Below are 26904 nucleotides of genomic sequence, written 5' to 3'. Positions count from 1 at the left end.
GAACCCAAACCCAAAATTTCATCATTTTTGGTACACTGGAACTATCTTAAATAAGTACGATCACATTTGCAAAAAAAAAACGTATTAGCACCCCTCGGTGTCACTTTGTATGGGAACGAGGTGTCAGTTTATCAGTTTAGTATCAAACAGTGAAGTTATTATTTTGCTTTAAATCTTGATTTAAAAATCGAGATGGAAGTGTGTGAGTTCGAAAAAAATATCGCTGTGCTCAGAAAACGAAGCTCTTTCTGATGATATATAAAAACCGATATATTTTTCAAAATTAAAGAACCCAATTCATGGAACTTCGGAAAATTTCATATGAGTGTTGGGATTTTATTTACCTTCAAGGAACCTCGTAGAAGTTCAGCCGAAATTGTAGAAGCGTAATGAACTTCGTAGACAGTCAGAGAATTTTGAACTTCAGGGTTTGATTTGAGATTTTACTGGAAGTTATGTGATTTTCTCCAAGTGGTTTAGGAAAATTCGTAGAGAAAGTTCAAGGTCTTTCCTGAAGTTCGGAGAAGGACATACACGTTCTCAGATCGTGGTCAAATTGAGATAACTTGGAAAAAAATAATTATGGAGCATGGAAGAAGTTGAAGGAATTTCGTAGAAGTTGAGCAAAGAAAAGGGACAATTCAAGGAACATTGAAGCATTTTTCAACCTCCTTGGGATTTTTTTAGAGACTCGCCACCTGCTGAGTACGGTGCTGCCCAACGCCCCTGAAATTGAAAAAAAAAGCAGAAAGACTTTTTGGTTCTAATCTGGGTCTGGCGGAGCCATAATAGTTTTCGAACCAATTTGAACTGTCTAAATCAGACCAATTTTCGTTTTGCTGCAGGATAGAATTGGATGCAAAGTATTGAAATCTGATTGAAAATGCAATGGCTATTTTTTCCAAAAACTTGAAAATAGTTCACATTATTATGTTCCGTTTTACTGGTGCATTTCCAGTGTTTCTATAACCCGCGCAACTCAACATTTAAATTGTATTCGATAAATCGAAAACATAAATCACAACAAATACATTCGCTAAAATAGTAACATATTGATTTGTTTTGTTTATCAATTTGAAAGGGCTTGAAATCCATCGCAGCAGTCTGAAGGGTAACTGCGATTTGTCTTCGCCAGACGCAATAAAAAAAAGATTTATTTGGTATACATAAGTTTAACTAATATAATTTCTAAAGAGATACTTCGAATACACAATTTTTCACCATTAACAACACCGATTTCCTTACGGTGCCCATTTTGCCTCCACCACGTCCCAAGTAGCAATTTCAGGTTTATCATGGTCTCCTAGACCAAGGTGTGGACATGAAGAATATTTTAAAACCTGTATAAAAGTTGCGTTGCGTTGCGTGCGTAACGGAGTAAGTCGTATATTGCATACTGGCCACCAGGGATGGAAAATCATTTACATTCATTTGGTGCATTCATTTACATTCATTTGCCTCTTACTTCTTTCATCAACAGAATACCGTAAAATGATGCATAAAGCTTTTGTAGCTTTTTATATGAACTACAACTTTTGCTAATAACTAAAATCTTTATCTCTTATGCATGACGAAATAGAGCTGGTAGAACATGTTATTGTTTTTTAGTGAATGCAATTCACATTCACTGAAAAACAATAGTGGGTTCTTATCGTTCTGATTAATCATGCATAAGAGATACAGATTTGAATTGTTTGCAAAAGATGTAGCTAATATCAAAGCCTACAAAACCTTCAAATACTATTTTATGGAATTCTGTTGATGAGAAAAGTTAGAAGCAAATGAATGTAAATGAATGCACGAAATGAATGTAAATGATTTTCCATCCCTGCTGGCCACTGTCATGTATCAACTTGAACGTTCTTATTTTGGTTGCTTAAGGAAAACTATTTGGGAGTGAATAGTTCACCAATCAAAGTTCAGAACATGAAAAGCATGACAATTACCATTGCCGGCCACGCCCATCTGCTCCGTTACGGGGAAAGGAAGGATATTGTTGATGTAGCATCTACTTAACGGGAGGCCAGCGACTCACCGACACCCCCATAGATGCTACGGAGTTGAATAGTTTGGTAGGAGATGGGTTAGGATTCGCTTAAGCAGGCGATGCGACCCATAGTAATTGTATTATTTTAGAGGAGCCTGGGAGTAAACCCACGATTTTTTCCTCAGTAAGCAAAAGCGGTAGCCACTTAGTTAGTTGAGCTCCTCGATTTAAATTTGGTAAAGTTTTAAAGAATACTGATTGAAATTTTAAAGAATTACAATATTAAATCATAAAAGAATGACAGATTGAGTTTAAATAAATAAAAATAGAGCACAAGAACAAGCTCTTGAAATGTCCCGAATGAAGTCATTCTCCAGTTTGAAATGTAGGATAATCGCATGTGGTCTATTGCTCCAAATGTAAACGGCTCAGCGCTGCAACGTGACGTGAACTCGAAGAACGATGGGATGTCGTGAGTCCGATGGAGATTCCTCCTAACTTTCGAAACCGCAGTGGCGTAGAGCCAGGATACAGCACTCGTAAGAAATTCGATCTCTTGATACTTTCAGTAATTTTGACCGCATTAGCAACAGGAAAAATAGTGAAAACAAAAATTCTGAAGAGAAAACGCTAGGTTCTGGCTGTGTCATTATGGATAAAACCTACCTGAAAACTATATTATATGAGGGGTTTAGAAGGAAAGGGGTGTAAGTGACTTTGATCGATTCTCTTCATCGACTTTCTCTTTCGTTAATAATTCAGCTGCAAACACATTCCTTGATTCGTCTGCCATTCTGGATACCAGATGAGAACCTCCTTTATCAAACTATGTGGTAGAAATCTGTTTATAAAGCTGTGGCTATCAAAAGAGAAAGTCGATGAAGAGAATCGATCAAAGTCAAAGTGAAATAAATAGAAGGTGATAGCTCTACCGTAGATCCAATAGCCCATTTCAAGAACGCAGTAATTTTGAAGCTATTTTCGCTTACAATAAGCCCCACTCCAATACACTATATATGCTGAATATGTACTGCAACTTTCAATCAAACAGTAGTGACGCGTATTTAATGCTTTCAAAGATCATTTACGGTACAATTACAATAAAAATAAAGGAAGAGCTCACCAAATGAGGTAAGGTGATTCCCTGTAGCGTCCTTTTTCGTGTTACACTTCGCAATTTCACATGTAAAAATAACAAGGTTTCTGTGAATGCACGTAGCTGAAATTACTACTTGTTGTTTGCTGCAGAGAAGCAAGCAATGTCTGAAATTTGCAGATGTATAAACCTCGTAGATCTTGAGTTGTGTGCTATAGAAATTGCGAGATGTGATGGAAAAATGGACTGCACACCTTAACAGAAATCCACGGCACGAAATAGTCCCAGTAATCAAGCTGGGACTATTTCTTTTCAAGCTGATTTTACGGTATTAATCACTATTACTGTCATAACACGGTTACTGAATACGTAAAAACGGAACTGGAGTTTAAATTAGATTTAAATGAAAATTCTGCCGCATGGCATAGCGCTACCAGCGATAACGCTGACAGAAAAGGATCGCGAAGACTTCCGACAATAGAAAACAAGCACGTCTCATCACGGCCAAGGCACCCTTCGATCATTTTAAACCCTGTATAAAATTGTACTGTTACTTGGGCTCTTGGGCAAAGCATATTGCGTGAAAAATCAAATTTTCTTCATGACATGGTAGACCTGATTGAAAAATAATGTTTCGAAACAACAACTCGACAAAGGGCATGCATAATGGCGTATACGCGATGGTCTATTCTCTTCATCGATTTTCTCTTTGCATTGCTACAGCTCAGCGAAACAATTTTCTAGAATTTGTTCAATACAGAGTTGTAACAGGTTGTATTGGCTATCAAAAGCAATAGCAAACGCACCGAGAAACGTTAAATCTAGCGAGTTATTAACAAAAGAGAAAATCGATGAAGAGAATCGACCATCGCGTTTACGCCCTTATGCATGCTCACTGTCGAACTGTAAATTTTTATTCTAAACTTAGCCAAACTATCACCAACCTTGAAAATGTTTTTAGTCGGTTCCTTGAACAGCCACGTCTCGCTATCATTGTACGAGATCACCTTCATCGATATCGACAGATAGCCATACCGGATGAAGATGTTGATTGCTTTCCCCAGCCGCAGTTGCGATTCGCGCTGCCCTACACAGCTATCCAGTGATGATAGCAGAAACGTCAGCACCAATAACGGTCCAACCAGTGTGCCCAGCACGTTGAGCACAATGAGCTTCGTCATAACCCGTCGGATGGAGGGGGGCGTTGTCCCTCCCTGTGGCTTCCGTTTCTGTGACGGCGTGCAACCGCTACTGTCGGTTTACTATAGTGCAATGATTCCAAGTGAAGCCACCGATTTCCACTCATAGATCTGGTTTTTCAAGACTCACGGCAGCATCGTCTAGATGGGGTTGTCCGTTGCAGGGTGCAGGGTCATAAGTGTAGCCGCGGTCAGCTCGAGGGACCAACTGGAATGGGAGTAAGAACAATAAAGAAAATTATAATTATTTACAAGAAGAAGGTTAAGATCAAGGACGGATTAATGGCAAAAATGGGTAAGTGGAAATGGCCAACCTAACAATAGCACATTATTATTTAAGCCACCTGCCTTGTCTACTATATAACAGCTTCAATATAGTGCGTCTATTTAGAGTTCAAGATCGAGCCGCCGCAGCCACAGGGCTTGAACGTTGAATTATGATCCGTTGCAGGTTTCAGTGGCGCGGCTTGGTGTGGTCTTGGCATGGATATGCGATGATACATGTGACGTGTATCTTCCATTCGCGGCGGTGGATCAAGAGACGGTAAACGTGTCAGTAAACAATATCTATTTGCCAACCTTGGCAGGCAAAGTCGCCTGTCTGGTTATTGAACTTCAATAGATAACTTTATTCGGGTGATCTGTCTTCATCTTAACGTAATATTTCGCGGTGTCTACTTTTTTCAGGTTCCGAAATTTGTCAATGAGACTACCTGTTTGAATAATTCTGCGAACTGTTATGCTTGAACGGAATACGAATGCAAGCGATGTTGAGACGGCGATGAGGTGCATATGGATAGCGATTTTATGCATATGTGCAAGTTTGGTGGAGGTAAAACAAAAACGATTGCATATGCTCAGTTGAGCACTATTTCGCTAGGGTTGTACACAAGCTGTGATATAAACTTTAAAGCTTTATGCCTTTACCCCGTTAAACTAGCTGATCGTGATAACTATTCATTATACGTCCATATGGAATGCCAAATTTTTGCTTCATGTTTTGACCATCCTAGAGTTTAAAGCTTCTATTTTCCGGTTCGATCGAGTTTTGTTGTAGGGGTAGTGGATGTTTTGCACCTAAAATGTGGGTCTCAATTACGAACTGCGAGCAATGTTTAACAACAATATGGTAAGTTTTTTCCCTCAGTCCTGACTATAGTGAATGGGCTGCATCGTTTTGTCTTTGGATAGGCATCCACTTTGCCGCGGTATGGTTTTAGATTAGTAAGGTTTGTTTTGTTTAACAAAGCAAGGCTCCAGCGAAAGAAAAATGACTTGGAAGTATTTTACGACCCGTGTTGAGTCGTCACTATTTTACCCGGTAGGAAAAGGGGGTCAGGCCTCGCATTATTGTGCTGATGTGAGTGGTAGATTGATTCATAAGAATCTGGTACCTACGCCAATTTCAAGTGCATCACTTCGGTGTCTCTACCCCGCTTTGATGGTTTACCATACACGGAGGCTGACCTTGATGAGATAAATTTTATTATGAATTCTTTATATATTTTTGCTGTTTGATGATCCCCAGTATGTTCCATCGTTAACATTTAAATTATACAATGTTGATCACCGTCTAAGTCCTAACCGAAAGGTCATCATGCACCTGGTAGTAACCGATCTCAGTTTTAAGCAACGCATTCCTTAGAGCTCTGAGTTTTTTTTAAGCAACGTATTCCTTAGAGCTCTGAGTTGATTAATTTCATTCATAAATAAGTGTTTGCCGTTTTCGTACACCTTTCGTAAAGAAAGGCTATACAATAGGATAGGAAGTAGTAAAACTATGATTGAATTTTTGAGAAAAAGTTGATGTATAAGACAGTTACTTCACCTACAATTACGTTCGGACTTAAGGCTGCGGCATTAATTAAATGAAATAGGAAGTGGATACACTCAAAAAATTCCACACGTCATCATCATGTGTCTCACACTTAATTTTGCGCTTATTGTGAAACACATCCATTTCATGTGTGAATCTTATGCTATGAATTATGCCTGAACACTATGGACTTGGAGTCTATGTGCCTCATTTGGAGATATCAATAGCTTTGGACATCATAGTTCAATATTCTTCAATATTCTACTTTATCGACTTCTACTTAACCGACTCTAAAAATGAATCGACAAATATATAAACAGAACTGCCAGACGCCAGAGCGTTCACATATTTTGATGAATTTGTGTATCTCGGATCATTGGTGACGTCGGATAACAACTGCAGCAGAGAAATTCGTAGACGCATAATTGCCAGAAGTCGTGCTTACTACGGATTCCACAAGACCCTGAGGTCGGGTAAACTTCAACACCGTACTAAATGTACAAGGCGCTGATAAGACCGGTAGTTCTCTACTGGCACGAGACGTGGACGATGCTCGAGGAGGACCTGCAAGCAATGGGTGTTTTCGAACGACGAGTGCTTAGGACCATCTTTGGCGGGGTATGTGAGAACGGTGTATGGAGGCGAAGGATGAACCACGAGCTGGCGCAACTCTATGGCGAACCCTGTATCCAGAAAGTTGCGAAAGCTGGACGGGTACGATGGGCGGGACACGTTTTAAGAATGCCGGACAACAATCCCGCAAAAATGGTGTTTGCCTCGAATCTGGCCGGTACAAGACGAAGAGGAGCACAGCGAGCAAGGTGGTTAGACCAAGTGGAGCAGGATCTTGGAAGTGTGGGACGGTCAAGAAATTGAAGACAAGAAGCTACGGACCGAGTGAATTGGCGTAACATTGTGATGCAGGTGCAATCCTGAGGGATGTCGGACCAGGATAAGAAGAAGAATGATCTTGAAAGATTGCTGATTTTGATTTTCTGATCTTGATTTTAGCCAACACTGATTTCAACTGATGAAGATTGTACATCTTTTTTGCTGTTTTATTTTAGCATTCCGCTAACAACCCAACTTCATTACTTCATTATGTTGGCTACTAAGCCTAGATTTTTCTTCTTTACTTTAATCTGTGTTAGGTTAGATAGGTTCCGATTCTGCCCGTTTTAGTTTCATTTTTAAACCTGTGATCTTGACATGTTTACCTGGGAGATAGGTACTTAGATTTTGAGTGGTTAGATTTTGATAAATCTTTAGTGGGAATGACAATGATGAATACTGCACATTAGACTGATGCAGAATTTGTAATATTCTCTCCACAGCCAAATGGAGTCCTGAAAAGCCTTCCTAAATTTGAAGTCGTTTGGTTAGACATTGTCTGTGCACAATCCATTGTAATTTTGTATGGGAATTACCATGGGAAATCCAAACTTGTTGTTCATTTCCATCTACCCTTTTTCTATATTGTTCTGAGAGAAAGTTCGATAACTATTCTTCTACGAAATTTTCTAAGCTACAACTTCGTTGAAGATCGTTTTTTAACTAGTCAACCGACAAATGAAATAGTTATCAATTATTTAAAAGATTGGTAATCTTATGACATGATCATGCAGCTGCTTTGTAGACAGCACTGTATTGCGCAGTGTAACATAGTATCCATGATTTTTGCGCTCTATTTCAAGCCCCAGAAACATTAATGTTGCCTGTTGAGCAGATGTTTGAGCATGATTCTAAGCTATCAGCGTCTTGAACCATTAGTACTTTTTCCTCCTTACATTTGTAATCATTAGTTACTTTTCCTCCTTTCTGTGGAATATAATCTTTTTTGTTGTTTTATTTAAGCGTTCCGCTAACAACCCAATTTAATTACTTCACAAGGAATTTAGTTTCCTTCTTTGCGTCGACACCCTGTAAAAGCATCAGTTTTATACATTTTTTCTCAAAAAAAATGTGTAAGAACACAACACTTAGGTGTCACTTTTCGGCACTGTTTTCCCTAAAATCTCTATAAAACAAGACTAATAGTAATTGATTATAGCTAGAAACGCTGAAATGGTTTTAAAATTGTTAAACTTATCTTTGAAAATCTAGACGTCAATTGATGCGGCAATATTTATCAGCTTCCAAAAACTGTGTACATCATGCTGATAACCATTATTATGAGCGACAGGCTCACCGGCACTAGTGAATCAGCACAAGTTTAAAGTGTCGGAAATTTTCTTAGTACCGGCAATTCCCTATGTGTAGAAAGTTTTAGTTTGGAAGCTAGCCTGACTCACAATTGGAAAAGAAAACAATTCCCACCCCGGATATAATCCAATCAATTCCGTCTGCTGTGGCAATAATTTTCAATTATGCCAAGAAAACAGATTTGTTCTATTTTCAGCCGTCCGCCAGCCATCATCACCGGTCAGCACCAGCAGCCAGCATCGCAAGTAGCTCTAGTAGCTAGAACAATCAGAGCCAATTTGTTCAAAGAGTTTTGCCTTCATTCCAGACGCAGCCAGGCAGGCCAAGCGAGAGAACCGCGTCGTTTGACTGTTCATATTTAGATTGAATAATGAACTCACAAATAATATGGTAATCAAGCGGGCCGAACGGGTTGACTTGGTTATGCAAAACAAACGGGTGGCAGTAGCGGTTCCCACAGTCTGTGGGTGACACATGAACATGGCCGGTGCTGGTGCTGGGTTTGATATTTGCCGTCTTTTTTAAGAACGGTAGTGTAGTGATGTCATGGTGAATTGTCGTTCTGAACCCGATCAATGTTTGCAAAAACTCAAAACAATGACGAGGTCTGCAAAAATCCTAAATCCTGTTCACGGAATTCGTTCTATATATATTCATTTGATTACTTTGCCGTATATACAACCCGAGTATTCTCACAGTTTTTCTAGGGACCATGTCTGTATGATACACATCGCATTTTAGGGGAAGCAAGGGTCTTCAAAAGTTGTGACCGACCATGTGTGAGGTAATGTACACTATAGTCGCTATATTCATAGTCTGGCGGATAGAATTTTGATCTACCAAAATGCGAAACCAATTCAATATATTGTAGACCAACAATTGAAAAGGTACTATCAACTATTATAAACAATACGTTGATTATTCTTTACTCGCCAATCGAACGCAAAATACCAGCATCGTCGGATAGGGGAAACTTTCCTCAACCCAAAGATGGTGTCAGTTTGCGTAGGCAACTTTGAGTCACGAGAAAATGGTTTCCGAAGTTTTGTTCGCAATAGCTGATGTTGAATTTCTGTTGTTGGTCTTGATTTGCTCGATTGGTTCCGCTATTTGACAGCTCAATTGGTTCCCGAGATTCTATCCGCCAGACTATGAATATAGCGACTATAATGTACACTGGAACAAGTGGAACCATAACATTTGATAATTCACCTATGTGATTTGGAAATCATTATTTTTAAATTTAAAATGTACAGTGATCATCTGATAACATCACTGTTCAAGTTTACATACATAAAAGGCCAATTATTTTTGGGTTTCAAAATGGCGTCATATATCATTTCCAGCCTCCTTTGAGGATTTTAAGGAAGAAATTCACGATTATATCCTCTGAATATGCCATTTGTTTTGCGTGTAATTTATACCCGATTTTCAACATATTGAGTCAAAATTCCATATTATAAAATAATTTCTTTTCAATGTTCCTTCTTTAGCTCTATTTTCATCATAAAATACAACTTTGTACATGATTTCAACTTTGTTGGTATATTTCTTGCATTCTAATGTGAGCTCACGCTCAATGAATCTGCAAGCTTTAAAAACTACGATGAAAAAGAAAGCACAAATGCAGACGGTCATTCATGAAAAAGGAACAGAACAAACAAACAAAAACATCCATCAGAAATTACGTGTTTACGGTAAAGTGTTGCGTGAGGAGACTTCCAAAAATACAAAACAATAATATAACGTAATTGTGGGTTCAACTCACCTAAACCTGAGAGATCACTGACTTGATGTTTAATATTTAAGGCGGAAATACAAATATACATTTTTTGAAACTGTATTTTTTACCTGCCAAAATTTTCAACTACGGCAAACGTTTTTGCTCATTTCATGAGGCAATAAAGGTGTCAAATTATGCAGGTGTTGCCATACCAGCCGTTCGTTATTGGTTGAGTGAGTGAATCCAAATGAAGTCCAATTAGCAAGCTACAAACTCAATTATGTATTATCTCGCCTTTTCCGATGCGTTAAGTGACGCTGTCACAATACACAACGCACTGGATATTCGATCCCTCGTTCGATTGAGAATCTTTTCGGGTTGGAAATTATCTCTACTGCTCAATTTGATTCACCTGGTTCCAGTTGTTTCGTAGGTCCGCTGATTCCTTTCCACATTCAGGGTTTCCTTGTAGGTTTTGAGCACTCGACAAATTGTTGTTTTTGGCATCTTCAGCACTTTAGCCAGCTGGCAACCGGACCACTTCGGATTTTTCAGGTGTTTGTGCACAATATTTTTTCTTCTTTCAAGTTCCATTTGACGTTTTTTTTCTGAACGCGATCGACTACTTTGATCAAACAGTTGTTCTTTATAGAAGTTTAAGCAAACCGCTGTCAAATATTTTCGATTCCCAACACTTGATATGTTTATTGTTCATATTTAATCGTGTTTTGACTTTGACATGATTTTTTTAAAGTTTTTGGACCAAATTCTTATAAGCTCAGTTGCATTTTAATTTTCAATACTACCTGTAATACACACACCATGGTTGTCATTTTACGTTGACGCAGTTGGATGTGCAGTCACGTTTGCAGTAATATCTTGGTCTTGTTAAGTGAATCATTCAAGATGCCGGAAGGTAAATTCTTAGATGAAATAGAACGCAGATTAATCACTGAGTTGAAGGATGTTGGATTGAGCAACTGTGCAGCCTCATGGTGTGTGCAGCTTTCTCGCATACAAGAAAAACACCGATAGCTTCAATTTCCACTAAAATGAACCAAATAATATTTTTTGTAATCCATTGGTTTATAACATTTTGAACATTATATAAAGCTTGTAAATTTCCGCATTTAATTATTCTAAGCAAATGAGAAATAACCAAAAAGCGTCTTAAAGCAGGGTGTCGACTCAACGAAGAAAACAAAATTCTCTGATATTCCCTGATTTTCAAAAAAAAAATTCCAAGTGCAGCGCCTACCCAGTTATGGAAACACAATCCCATCAGCTACAACTTTCCTCAGAATATATTAGTGCTTTATGGACATTTATTCATGAAATACCACACAGACCTCTAACCCATGAAGAGTGGTCCAGTACAATTTCAAATTAAATAAAGCGTTCCATACATTATATAGAATGCCAAAAATACATAAATCTCGTGTTGCCAAAAACGAGAAGGATCCGCATTCTATCCTAGGGACATAAATTCATCCAAATCTCCTTCATCTTCATGGTGACCAGCAAACCTCAATTAGCAATTTTAGGTAGGTATTAGATATTTTAATTAAGCACAAAACTGAATGCGATTAAGCTGAAGGTTAAATGGGTAATTTCTAAGACAGCAGCACCTTTTCTGGATCTTGAATTTGTATCTGCGACAGGTTCGAAGTCTTCACAATTTGTGTATGAAAATTTCGCTCAAAACTTCACAGGCTTTTATTTGATTGTTCTCAAGCCTTTCCTTTAGATTAATTTCCTTTCGCAGAGATCTTTACAGAATACTTCTAAAATAAATTTGAAGTTCTCTCTGGAAATCCTTTGATTTTTTTTATAATAGTTCAGAAATTTTCTGTAGAATACTCCAACAAATTCTTAAAATTCATCCTTTTTTTGGAATTTTAAACTCTTTTGAAGAATTCACTGGCGCTTCATTTTTTATTTAAAATTTGCATGAGGTTTACAATGAAGACCTGTAATACTTAATTAGCGGCGCCGGTGATGTAGTGGTATGCGTGATTTTCTCTCACCCCAGCAGGCCTGGGTTCAATCCTAGTCGGCGCCGTCTTGATGTTCTGAGTAAAGAGAAGTAAAGCCGTTGGTCCCCGGTTCATAAGTTGATGGGTCGAAAAGTAGAGTCCCTGTGTTTGAGCTGCCTCCCTGGCGTCGGTAGCATTGGTGCTCAGCACGGAAAACAAGATCGACGAAAAACAAATCAATGGAAAAAATAAAATACTTAACACAGCAACTCTATGCTGTCAAAGCTCTGCATGTCTACGTATCTTTGAATCATTATTCAATCATAAATCAATCAAAAACCTCCCAAGCAAAACCATTTGCTTAAATTCTCATTTAGTTAGTTCTCTGAGCTAATCAAGTTGTTCTTACAATAAGAAACAACAACTAGAAGTATTCAGAAAAAAAAATCATTATCTTCTCTTAAAGCTGGGTTTAGTCAAGGCAAGTCAATTGATCAACTCAGTGGAAATCAACTGACATGAACGTGTAAACTATTTGAATTGAATTCAACTGACTTGATCAATTGACTTGCCCTGTCTAAACCCAGCTTAACTCTGAATTATTTTTGCATTTACTCAAAAGCGCTCCAATGCGCTCAAGGGATTGATTTTGGTTGGACACAGCTGGATCGAGCAGACGCAGAATCTACTTGAAGGTTAAATTTTGTCAGGCGCAATTGGCAAATCAAAGTTGGCACTCGTGGAGAATAGAAGAACTATGAGTATGATGATGGTTTCGAAATTTTACACGGTGAGATATACGAGTGCAATCTTAAAATGCTTTTGTTTTGCAAATGGAGCATTTTATTTAAATCTGGTTAGTGCTACGTTAGTAGAAAACTTAAGGACTACTCAATAAACATATAATCAGAGTTAATGTACACGTGCATCCATCCCGCGTGATAGAGACACGCTTTCTATAAGATCGTAGGTGCCTGGTACATTTCGAGACAAATTATTTCGCGTTTCTTTTTTGTTCCTACGTACCTCATTCGTGTCACATGTGCTGTGTCTCATGAGCTAAGCTCGGCGAGCTCCAGGGAGATCGGCAGCGTACCTACGTCCTACGTCCTGCGTGCATGCTAAAAGTGGCTGGTTGGTGATAAAAAACAGCAGAGAACTGTTGTAGTCCTGTCACATTCTCGTGTTGTTGGTACAACTGATTGATTTCAATCAGTTGGTATTCAGTTTTTGAGGGTTGAGAGATTGTGGTTTTATAGAAGTATTTCAAGCGGAAGATGAGTTAAACGATTACGAACTAATTATCGGCGGGGTTATTTGTTACCGATCCATGCGCATGGAATTTTCATGGTTCAAAATATTGATTTAGCTCCACCAAGTTCAAACGATTTCAAATCAGCTCCTGATCATTCTCACAAAATTTGTTCTCATTAGGATGCGAACTCATACTGCACTTGGCCCTTTGAAGTGGCTAAGGCTAATTAGTTATAAATTGATTAGGAAGATGATGTTCTTTTCACATGGTTCATTTACTACTCAGCAGACAACATTTCAATAATAGGACAAAAAATCGAGGCATTATGTCATAAGGGCAAGATGCAGTGTTGCCCTGAAAACAGCCGATTAATCCTACCAGCAAGTTATCAACTTGGAAATTAATTAATAACAAATTTTCTTGACATTCAATTAAAAAGTGGTTTTCAACAAAGTTGTAGCTGGGAAAGGGGAGGGCTCTGATGGACAACTTTTCCGTAAATTATTATGGTGCAGGGCTAGAACGATGAGGACAAAAAATACTCTTTTCTTATAGTAATTCCCATATAAACTTCAAAGAGCCAGTGGAGAATCAGTTCGCCACCAAATTAGCTCAAATTTTTGGATATTGATAAGCCTGATTTGAATCCGATTGATCTTGGTGAATCAAATTGATAGGTATTTTGCAGCTGGCAGAGAACCAATAGTTCGGAGGGCGCTTTAAAAAAACTTCGATGTTGAAATTGATTCGTGTGACTTCATCCATCAGTATTTTCAACCTATCAAGCTGTAGCTGACATCACTAGTTAATTCAAACATGTACCGTAAAACGGGGTAACATTGATCATTTTTAAAAGTATATTCTTAATTTTTTTGCAGCAATGAATGTTTTTCAAATTTCATATTTTTAAAACAAGTACTGAGGATCCAAGAGTTAATTCGTTAGTAATTTGTTTTGCGGAAATTAAAGCATTTGCACATTTTTTGTTTGTTTCGTGACCTAACATCAGTATTTTGATTTGGGGTTACTTTGATAATGATCGATGTATGTAGAAAAAAAAATGCGTGAAACCCAAACATTTTAGTTCTTTAAATTTGAAACTTTCAATGAGTATATAATCAGAAAACATCATAGGCAATAAAAATACAACATTGAATTTGTGACGGCTATATCGGAAATACATTTCATCAGTGATGGTTTCAATGCTTTTTCAAACAGGCGAAAAATACGAAAATTGTGTTTTTTTTTAATATGTTTGTAAAATATGTAACACATACTATATAAAAAATATATATGATATCAAAGGAAAAACCCTCCCTTAAATTTGAGAACTGTTCAAATATATTTAGACAAAAAGCATGGTGTGTTCGTCCCAAGTAGTAGTCAACATATTTGTCACACTCAACGGTCAGTATCTGAATCGAAAACCATGTTTTCCAAAATGTTTATTTAGTAGGCTCAATATCTTTGAAAGCTCTGCGGAGCCGAAGGACTAAACAAATATTACAATGGAGATCTAAATCGATTTCCTATATTTTTTGTGCTTGCAACGCATCGAATCTCGACAGATCCGCAAACCCTTTCTACCGAGGATGCTGATGTTCGTTTTTGCATGCTTCATCGGCCTCCTGAGGGCACATCCATTATCACCACCTCTTCATGCAGCACCTCTACCACTTCCTCTGTTTAATTGCTGGTGCTGTCTGACAATGCACATACAGCCACTACACTGCTATCCGAGTTGCAAGGAATTTTGTAGTTCTTCAAGAAACTTCGTGGTACTTCAGGGAACTTTTTAAAAGTTCAGAAAACTTTCTTGAGGTGCAGATTTTTTTTTAAAGTTCAGCTAACTTTGTAGAAGTCCACCGAACTTCAGAGAACTTCGTAAAGTTTCTGCTTCGGTAACTCTTCTTCTACGTATCTGAAAAAGTTATAAGACAACGACACTTCATACACCTCGCAGCTCGTAATTGAAAGTATGGGCTGATTGAGGCTATTCATACTGTCGCTAATGTGATTAGTAAAACTTATACTTCGTTTGACTCTAATGTTCCGTTAACTGTTTTCACTCACACTCATCTTGATTTTGAAAGTTTCTTTGGTATTATTATTATATTTTGTTTTATGCATTAAGACTAACATATGTCAGATGAATCATGAGCTAAATTTAGTTAAATTATTTGAAGTTCTGAGATTAGAAAACTTCGTAGAAGTGGGAACTTTATACAAGTTTAGGTATCTTCGTAGAAGTTTATTGTTCAATGGCAGGGAACCTCTTTATTATTCAGGGACCTTTTTTTATAACTTCAGAGCTTTGATGAGACCTCATGGACTTAAAATAGTTCAGAGAATTCCGCACAAATTAAATTAAATAAATAATTCGAGGAACTGCGTATAACTTCATAGAAGTACAGGGCATTTTTAAAAAGTTCAGGGAATTTCGTAATGATAGAAGACTTCAGGGATCTTCGTTTCAGTTTAGGGAACTTCATAGCAGTTTGTCAGAGATCTTAAAAATCTCAATGAACTTCCTGAAGATGAAGATTTTGGACCATCGTTTAATTTCAAGGTACTTTGAAATTTGAGGATATTCTTTCAGAGTTGCTAAAAAAAAGGATGACTTAAGAATGTGCTTAAGTTTTTGAATATCATAATTTTTCAAATGGATAGATCAACACGGTATTTTCCAAATTTAAACCATACACTCTGGCAACATGGTGATTTGATTGGTTGATCTGTAGTAGGTTGTAGCAATGGCTGTACCATTTTCTGGTTTGTTGTAGCGACATAGTGCGACAAGAAGAGTTGATGATTGGTGATCTAGTTTTTATTGATCTCAAAGTATAGGGTAATTTCGATGATTGTTGGTGCATTTCGTCGGCATAATCTCGAATATGTAACAATTTTTGCAACGCAAAATCAAATACAGTTTACTACTAGAATAAAAATCTACTTTTTTGACGTATAACGCACAGTAATAATCTACTAACATCATCGAACGTACATAAAAAGCCAATTATTCTAGGGTTTCAAAATGTATGTATGTATGTATGTATGTAAGTAGCCACCATCCTAGCTTGGGTCTTGCCCTGCATGCGGCTGCAAGATCAAATTTCGTCATCATTCTGAATTCAACATACCTACTGCTGTATGAAGGGCCAAAAGGGGTTGGACGGGCCCGTAAGCAGAGACACTAACTATTCTAGGGTTTCAAAATGGCGTCAAATATCAATTTCCAGCCTCCTTTGAGGATTTTCAACATATTGATTTAAAATTCCATACTATAAAATAACTTCTTTACTATGTTCCTTCTTTAGCTCTATTCTCATCATAAAATACAACTTTGTACATGATTTCAACTTTGTTGGTATATTTCTTGCATTCTAATGTGAGCTCACGTTCAATGAATCTACAAGCTTTAAAAACTATATATATATATATTTTTTTTTTTTTTTATTGAACGATCAAAATTTAAAATATACAATACATATTTTTCACTTTTTCTTCTCGCACCTTCTTCTTTTCTTCTTTTTTCTTCTTGTACCTTATCCTTTTTCCTTGTTTCTGTATTGCTGCCATTTTTTAGCTTCCCTTAGCTTAATACTAACGTTAATTTGGGAAACCGATTACCCGCGGCGTACTCGGGGTTAATAACACACTCACTCATATACACTCACTCATATCCACTAATTCTTTATCATCCATACCATATGTACATTAACGAACACACTTTAAGAAAGGGAAGGGAACCTAACCTAACTTAACCTAAAGGGTGATACGGTCAAAATTTGGTCAATATCAACTTGACGTATTTCTTTCAATTTTGCATTTAAAAAACCTGAACACCCCTCATTTTGAAGGTGTGTGTGTGTAGAATGTTGCTCCTATTTTGATTTTGGAATTCACTCTTCAGTTGTCAAAATGCCGTCCAAGCAAGAAGAGCAGCGTATCAAAATTTTGCTCGCGCATCGCGAAAATCCGAGCTACTCGCACGCAAAGTTGGCAAAATCGCTAAAAGTTGCCAAATCAACCGTTACAAATGTAATTAAAGTGTTTGGGGAACGTTTGTCGACAGCCAGGAAGTCTGGATCGGGGGGAAATCGAAAACCGGAAGCCGCTGAGACGACAAAGAGAGTTGCCGGTAGTTTCAAGCGAAACCCTAACCTCTCTCTCCGAGATGCCGCAAATAAGCTGGGTGTATCGTCTACAACCGTGCATCGAGCCAAAAAACGAGCCGGACTATCGACTTACAAGAAGGTAGTGACTCCAAATCGCGATGATAAACAAAATACGACGGCCAAAGCGCGATCCCGGAGGCTGTACACGACGATGCTGACGAAGTTTGACCAACAATCAATACGAAACTAACGATTTTAAATTGGCTCACCACTTTAGTAGCCTATTGGTCCCAAGCAAACGATTAACGTACCCTATTCTAGTTGAAATTCTATTACTACACTATGTTTGTTTTGATTCGCTATGAAAGTTTGACAGATAACATCAGGGGTGTGTGGATTCATGCAGAACATGCAGGGGTGAGTGAAATAGCTTGGGCCTGCTTGGGACCGTTGTTCTGGTACTGAGTGAGCCAAAAATAATAATGATTTTCTTCGGGACCCAGTGGTCTTAGAGTTACCTCTATGGTTTGACTGCGTGGTAATGGACGACGAAACCTACGTCAAAGCCGACTACAAGCAGCTTCCGGGACAGGAGTTTTATACGGCAAAAGGAAGGGGAAAGGTAGCAGATGTTTTCAAGCACATAAACTGTCAAAGTTCGCAAAGAAATATCTGGTTTGGCAAGCCATCTGTACCTGTGGCTTGAAAAGCAGCATTTTCATAGCTTCCGGGACTGTCAACCAAGAAATTTACGTGAAAGAGTGTTTGAATAAACGTCTGCTGCCTTTCCTGAAGAAACACGGTTGTTCAGTACTGTTTTGGCCGGATTTGGCATCTTGCCATTACGGTAAAAAGGCCATGGAGTGGTACGCCGCCAACAACGTGCAGGTGGTTCCCAAGGACAAGAACCCTCCCAACACGCTAGAGCTCCGCCCAATTGAGAAATACTGGGCTATTGTCAAGCAGAACCTAAAGAAGACCAAAAAAACTGCTAAGGGCGAGCAGCAGTTCAAGGCAAACTGGCTTTCTGCGGCGAAGAAGGTGGACAAGGTGGCTGTACAAAATCTGATGGCAGGGGTCAAGCGTAAGGCCCGGCAATTCGGATTTGGAAAAGCGGAACTGAATATTTTTCCTGAATTTTATACTAATTGAACTTGAAAAAGAAATTTAATTTGATTTTTTAAATAAACGATTTCACCGATTTACACGCGTTTTCCCTTGACCAAATTTTGACCGTATCACCCTTTATCTTAACCTAACATGAAAAATCCGAATACCATAAAAAAAACCTTTAGAGCATTTATATCTTTGAATTACGTTATTAAACTTGTGTAATTACTAAATTCCTTTTCCAAAAATTGTTTTCTTCGATTCATTTCTAAAGTCAAAATCCTTTTGAAATCCTATAAATTTCCATCCATATAATTCTTCAGATTGTAATTAACTGTGTTGGCTAAAATCCACAATCCTAACTTTTCGTTTTTCTTCGCTAAAATTTTATCCAATATTTCTAGAGGGTCTGCAACATTGATTCTAAGGTTAGTTATTATTTGCTCTGTTGCATATTTCCAAATATTCGAGACACATCTTCATCAATGTTTCACTGGCAAACTTCACAACTATGCACTTTTCGTATGGATCATGATACAAATGAGACACTTGTTCTGGTTTAATTCCCATATTTCTAACAACAAACGTGACCATTTCGCCATCGGATGGAGATCTGGTTTGATCTCCAAATTGAACCTTGACCGTATTTTTCCTTGCGTACTCCATTGCACTGATGATAATTCCCTTTCAAATAATATAAACTATTGTTTCCGCAGAAACAAAAGAACGAGGAAAAAAACTCTGACTGCACCTCTGAAACACGTCCGACTACCTCGAGTTTCAAGTCAAAACTCATTAAAAAGAAAGCACAGATGCAAACGGTCATTCATGAAAAGGAACAGAACAAACAAACAAAAACATCCATCAGAAATTATGTGTTTACGGTAAAGTGTTGCGTGAGGAGCCTTCCAAAAATACAAAACAATAATATAACGTAATTGTGGGTTCAACTCACCTGATATAACAAGCTTAAACTTAAACTTAAAGCTTATGAGAATTTTCGAGTTTAATTATTGTAAGCAAATATTGAGAAATAATATAAAAGCGTCTTATAGGCACAAATAACATATCGTTTTCTTAGAAAGAGATGGTATAATAATGCTATCCCTTTTTTTCCTCACCGATGGCAGACACGAAGCGACTGCTGCTGCTTGTGGAAGTTTCGGTTGCATTCGAGTGTAAAGCAAAAAATATGAAGGTCACTCTCACCACTGGTGAGTTTTGTTAGCTTGATATTCCGAACTACGATATCACAGCTTGCAATATCAACCGCAGTTGTTTACTTGTTGATTTTTGTCTAAGAAAATCAAGCGTGATCTTGTTCTTTGGTGAGAATTGATTTGTATATATTTTCCCAACATAGAGGTAACTCTAAGACAAGGGTCCCGAAGAAACGTGCTCAACTTTTCGGCTCAGCTCTTGTCCCAAGCTAATCAATGCACAGGATTAACATAGGAAAATCCACGAACCCCTCATTTATCTGTCAAACTTTCATAGCGAATCAAAATAAACATAGTGTATTACTAGAATTTCGACTAGAATGATTTACAGATTTACTTGGGACCAATAGGCTAGTCAAGTAGTGAGCCAATTTTAAATCGTTTGTTTCCAACCGGTGATTTTACTGTTGTTTCACTACAAATCGGCTTGATATTCAACGCTTCGACCCACGTGAACGGAGTTAGGCACTGATTGGAATTAGGGTATATCACGGTACCGTAAAACGGGGTAACATTGATAATTTTTTAAAGTATATTCTAAATTTTTTTTGCAGCAATGAATATTTTTCAAATTTTATATTTTTAAAACAAGTACTGAGGATTCAAGTGTTAATTCGTTAGTAATTTGTTTAACGGGAATTAAAGCATTTGCACTATTTTTTTAGTTTTGTACCCGAACATCAGTATTTTGATTTGGGATTACTTTGATAATGCACGATGAAACTCAAACATTTTAGTTCTTTAAATATGAAACTTTGAATGAGCATATAGCCAGAAAATATCATAGGCAATAATATAACAACATTGAATTTGTGATGGCTATATCGGAAATACATTTCATAAGTGATGGTTTGAGTGCTTTTTCAATCGGGCGAAAAATATGAAAATTGTTTTTTAATATGTTTGTAAAATATGTAACACACACAGTTCGAAAAAGTAGTGTGAATTTCTGTTCAATACGAAGCACATAAATGGAGCGTCACATATCATATACGTTTACATTATATATCATGTAAAGTTCTGACACATTTCATGCAATGTAGCAAATATTGTATACAAACCCCCATCTTTGTAAACAACATTGTTTGCAAGTTGCTCGGTTGCGTGAAATGAAATACAAGTCTACCTGAATGAATGTTTACATCACAATTAAAATTCAGAATTTTTATCTGTACATACTATATAAAAACTATATACAATATCAACGGAAACACCCTAAGCTACAATATGTAACCAATATTTTTAATTTAGAAAAAGCGCAGCGAGTAAATTTAATCTTTATATTATACTATCAAAGTTACCCGCATTATCAAAGATACCCCGTTTTACGGTACATATAAACTTCCTGATTATGGTGTTCCTGGGAATCCTGATCATCGTGAATGCTGCAGTGAAGCATTGCACGTCGAAAAGCGAAAAAATTAACGATTTTCAGATTTTACCTCTCAGAACTCTATGAAACTTCGGATACAATTGTAATTGTTCGGTAGGGACAACTGGTTTGTGGTACACAGTTCGAAAAAGTAGTGTAAATTTCTGCCCAGTATGATGCACATAAATGGAGCGTCACATATCATACAAGTTTACATTATATATTATGTAATGTTCTGAGACATTTCATGCAATGTAGCAAATATTGTATACAAAAGCCCATTGTTGTTAACAACATTGTTTACAAGTTGCTCGGTTGCGTGAACTGAAATACAAGTTTACGTGAATGAATGTTTACATCACTATTAAAATTCAGAATTTTTATCTGTGTAGAATTCGGCCATTTCTTGTCGGATGGTGGAATCTGTTTCAGATGATCTGGAGCGGTCACATCAGTTTGTACGGAGATTGTTCTTTGAAAACCATCAATAAAATATGCACCCAGTGAAAGCATCGCTTCTAAATCCTTGAAAAAACTAAGCAACCTATGATTTTTTTGCATCATTAAAATCGTAGTTCCCGTTCAGAAAACACCTATATTATAAGATATTTGATAGTTTTCACAAACCAGAAGTCACCATCTTGATTCCAAAATGGTGTCAATAATCGATCTCCATTCTCTACACGACGTCTTCATTTCAAAAATACCCAGATTGAAGGACATTCAGCAGTTTTTCACAAACCGGAAGTCGCCGGATTTCAAAATGACGTCAATCATCGATTTCCGGCCTCTACACGTCGTCCCCGTTTCGAAAATATCCATATTGTTGGCTATTTGACAGTTTTCCACAAACCTGAAAAGGCCATCCATTGTCTTTAGCAACGAAACTTATCCAAATAGGTTCATGGATAAGTGTTCTAGGTTCTAAATCGGTACCTCATAGGTAGCCTTGTCAGTTAAAGCACATTATTACATATTTTTGACGTAGAACTACGTCTTTGTCGACTATACTGGGGTGCAAATCAAAAAATATGTGTGGTGAAGGAGTGTTAGGTTTTGAACGCTTGTAACTTTGTCATTTATAGATGAAATTAAAATCCAAATACGCCAATCGATAGGATATTACATTACGAACCTGTTGAAATAAATATTTTTCCAATTTTTCTGTAATTAAACTTTTGAAAATGTACAAATGATAATTTTATCACTGTTTTCATGAAATAAGCCTTTTTCGCAAACCCAGTCATCATAAACGAATACCACTTGGTTGCACATCATTCTGCTTGAATCTGAAAAGATATAAATCAGCGCTGGTCTCATGCCACTGCTCATTAACGCTTCGGACGGCGTGGCGCTTGGTCCTGCAGTAAGCAGGACCAAATCAGCAGCTTAAGGTGGATCACGGCGTGACCACAATGAGGAAAAGCACACACGCCCTTCACAACAATCTCTCGGCCCCCCCCTCAACAACCTCTCCTACCCTCCCCCACCATCAAACCTCTCCTACCCCCCCCCCCACCATGAAACCTCTCCTACCCCTCTCCCCACCATCAAACCCCTCCTACCCCCCCTCAAATACCTCTCCTAAACCCCCCCCCCTCAAATACCTCTCCTAACCCCCCCCCCCTCAAATACCTCTCCTACCCCCCCCCCCCTCAAATACCTCTCCTACCCCCCCCCCTCAAATACCTCTCCTAAACCCCCCCCCCCTCAAATACCTCTCCTACCCACCCCCCCTCAAATACCACTTCTAAAACCCCCCTCATCAATAACCCGAAAACGAGACAGACTTTAATGATCCCTTTTTTCCGGGAAATAAATTTTAAACATACCACAATCATTAGTAAAACCAAGTTTTACCAAATTTGAACAAAAAATTGCATTGAAGACATGTTTGATGACATTCAGTTGGTGAATTACACACAACTGACGGTAAAACATATCTGGTGCCTCTATATATGCAATTATATTAACATCCAAAGTCCATCCTATTTTACATATTCTGCACAAAAGAAACTTTCTGCTCCGCCCCATTCATAAAAAACTGCGGGAAATCCTATCAGGTTCTGAACCTGAAAAGATATAAAACAGCGCTGCTGTCATGCTTTTGCTCATTGTCGCTTCGGACGGCGTGGCGCTTGGTCCTGCAGTAAGCAGGACCAAATCAGCGACTTAAGGTGGATCACGGCGTGACCACAATAATGATGAAACCCCCTCCCCCTTTCACAACAACCTCTCCCCCTCCCCCTTCACAACAATCTCTCCCTCTCCCCCCTTCACAACAATCTCTTCCCCTCCCCCCTTCACAACAATCTCTCCCCTCCCTCAACGACCTCTCCTAACCCCCCACCACCACTCATCAACAACCTTTCCTAACCCCTCCCCCACTCATCAACAACCTTTCCTAACCAACCCCCTCCCCACCCCTCAACAACCTTTCCTAACCCCCCCCCCCCCCCCCCACCCCTCAAATACCGCTCCTAACAAAACAATATCTATGTGTCAGCCACATAGGGGAAATGACGCCTTCGGCTTGCAAGACTATTTTCGGCAACCCAAATTGAAACACTATTTTCACTGGATTTTCTTACGAAAACACTTCGCTGAATGCATGCAAACGATTCTTTATGCTTTCAGCTTCAATTTGACTATATTTTTACCACTGGGAAAAAGCAATCTAGCAAGGTTTTCTTGAAATGAAACACACACACTACAAATTGTAGCTGATTTCGAGTTGCCGATAATAGAACAGCAGATTTACATGCAGTTCAAATGGAACGGTTGCCGACAATACTCGCTCTCACTAGAGAAGATTGGAGCTTTTTAAAAGCGTTTCAAAACAGTTTTTGACAATTCTTTCGACTGAAATTGTTAGAGCAGCTGGCAGCAAAAGATTGTAAACAAACCAATACTGCATATGTGTGCGTTCCTCAGAGAAAAAGGCTATAGAAAGAAGGTCGCTGCTTAGGTTGCCGAGAATACGTAAATTCCCCTACTTAAAATATGTACATTTAAAAACCATGCGTGACCACTAGACTGATGCAAAATTTGAAATTTTCGCTCCACAGTGCTCAAATGGTTCCAAATTGGGCCCTGATAAGCCTCCCAAAATTTGAACTCATTTAGTGAGAAACTGACTTGGCACAAACCATTTGAAGTTTATATGGGAATTACTATGGAGAAACCATAATTTCAGTTTATATCTATCTCAAAATTCACCAGTTCACTCTACTTTAGAAAATGATAGCTGAACTTGTTGAAAACCACTTTTCGATCAAACGTAAGGAACAAAAATTATTAATGATTCAAGTCCCTGATGTCTTATGATTATGCTCAATCAACTGTTCAGCAGGCAACATTGGTGTTTATGGCGCGTAGAATAGAGGACAAAAATCATGGCTACTATGTCACACTGCAGAATACAGTGTTGCCCACAATACAGTTGCTTAATCTTGCCATAAGATTATCAATCTCTTAAAAAATTAATAACTATTTAATTTGACGTTTGGATGAAAAATGATCTTCTGCAAAGTTGTAGCTGATAAAAATTCCCATAAGAATAGCAATAGAATGTGTTAACAGTACAATGTGTAAAAAGGCAAGAAGACAATGAACAAAAAGTTTTGTTTTCCCATAGTAATTTCCATGTAAGCTTCAAATGGTTTGTGCCAAGTCAGTTTCTTATAAAATGAGTTTTCTCTTTTGGAGGCTAATCAGGACCCGATTTGGCACCGTTTGAGCACTGTGGAGCGAAAATTTCAAATTTTGCATCAGTCTAGTGACCACACATACTATTCATTTGCGTGTAAATTTCATGTGTACTTCTGAGTGGATTCTGTTTATGTGTGGTCAAATGAAAATCATGTGGAATTTCACATGGATATTTGTAAAGAAAATGTGTAAATTGTTTTGAATCAACCATAACCGAAACATTGAAATACTTGAAAATTTTAAGATAAAGTATGATAGTCAAAAATGCATGAAAAACAACAATTTTGTGTGGTTCTACGTCATACTGCGGTCGTGTCTAGGACACAACCCTTTACTTTTTTTCCCTTGATTTGTTTTCTGTCGATCTTGTTTTCCGTGCTGAGCACCAATGCTACCGACGCCAGGGAGGCAGCTCCCACACCTCGACCCATCAACTCATGAACCGGGGACCAACGGCATTACTTCCCTCATAACATCCCGGAAGACGCCGACTGGGATTGAGCCCAGACCTGCTGGGGTGAGATGTAATCACGCTTAGCACTACACCATCGGTGCCACTCATTTATAGTTGCTTCATAAATGATATATGTAAATGTGAAAAGGCTCAGGCGATCACCTCTTTGTTCACCATTTTGTCGACCTCAAATATTCACAAGCATTCCCAGCGATCAAGAGTTCATTAATAATCAACAAAGCATCCTATTACACAAGCAACCAATCAGATACAATCGTAATTTTCAGCAACGTCAGGAATGCTCACGATCCCCCGACATTGAGCAAGACAAATTACTACTAATTAAAGGCATCTTCCAAATAAGCTTCAAAGTTCCATTTTTGTTATTATCAAATGTTAAATTCAGTCCTTTAGTAAATGCACTCACATGAAATATCAAAAATCCATCATCGTGACGAGCAAAATGTTTTTTTGCAGTGCTTCAATAATTATTAATAAATCGTTATGACAGCTACCCGTACATAATAATCCGTTGGAGATAACTTCGTCGAAATACATAATTTGTCAATTCATAAAAAAAATCCATAGCTTCAACTTGTGAAAATCAGTGTCTTTTAAATTCTGTATTGAGTGTTGCTGAACGTTTGATATGTCTAGATATCAAATTGAAAAAAAAAAATCCTCTAATAGGGGAAATGCAGGTAATGTCGGCCAAATTAGGGACACTTAGGCCCATACATAAATTCAGCAATCGACTAAATTTTCAATAGCAACCAAAAATATCATTAGTAACGTCCCTATAACGCGTTCATCTAGATAAAATTGATAAAAAGCATATTTTTAGCGATGGGCCCAATCTTTCCCCTACATAATGGATTTTGGTAAGCATAGGTAAAAAAAATCGCTACCTTTGAGAGTTTTATAATTTATGCTATCTTTTAGCAGTTTCAATTATAAATCGCAATCAATTGTTTATTCTGCACTTCCGAGAATCAATAATTCCCGTTACAATCAATTTGAGGCACTCCGACTGTAAAATCGCAAATTGATTGGCATCAATTCAAATGCCAACTAGCCATCGACGTCATTGATCATCAATTCTATTGACCCTCAATCAGGCCATCATATGCCTTTTTATTTTGTTCCTATCCTCGGGCCTTCCATGTTTGTCACCCGCCGATTGATGATCTTATATAACAACAATGGCACGACACATTGCCTTGATTGGCGTTATATCGGGCCAAGTTGTTACGTTTTGTCACAATCACTCCAACTAACCAACGACCACGTGCTATTATCGCGATCCCGCATATGCGCATACACAAAAAACCCACACCGGCACCGCCGACATTTGAATTGAAAACAATTATTTTGCTGGCGTGATACGTCATTCACCGATCGCGACACCACGCCGTCCAAGTCTAACCAAGTGTAATGTTGTGTTGTTGTATGTAGTTTAACGGACCGCGGCCGGTGTGCTTGTCTTTCCTCGCATTGAAGTTACCGCAAATGAGAATGTGCGCACCATGCAAAAAGGGAAAACTTTTTGCATGGCCACCTGGGAAGGCGACATTTATTTACATTCGCGCGCTCACTCATGCTGGCTGAGGGAGATGATGCTCTTCCGATGCACTTGGGTCACTAGATTTGCGTCAGAGACGAAAC

The 26904-nt window shown here is 38.1% G+C and overlaps 1 protein-coding gene across 3 annotated transcripts in view; it reads right to left on the bottom strand.

Annotated features, from left to right (window-relative positions):
• tsl (torso-like) overlaps positions 1–26904 on the bottom strand; it is a 149693-nt gene that overhangs the window by 10640 nt on the left and 112149 nt on the right. For all 3 annotated transcript variants that reach the window (XM_065221742.1, XM_065221740.1, XM_065221739.1), the window contains one exon: positions 4028–4490. In XM_065221742.1, coding sequence (XP_065077814.1) covers positions 4028–4264 — 237 coding nt within the window. In that variant the 5' untranslated portion in view covers positions 4265–4490. The remainder of the gene's footprint in view (positions 1–4027; positions 4491–26904) is intronic.

This window comes from Ochlerotatus camptorhynchus, unplaced genomic scaffold, assembly GCF_037179485.1.
Source record: "Ochlerotatus camptorhynchus isolate MF236.1 unplaced genomic scaffold, CSIRO-AGI_Acam_v1.1 ptg000147l, whole genome shotgun sequence".
Classification (NCBI taxonomy): domain Eukaryota; kingdom Metazoa; phylum Arthropoda; class Insecta; order Diptera; family Culicidae; genus Ochlerotatus; species Ochlerotatus camptorhynchus.
Note: the sequence above shows the minus strand (reverse complement) of the source record. Positions and strands in the feature narration are given on the sequence as shown.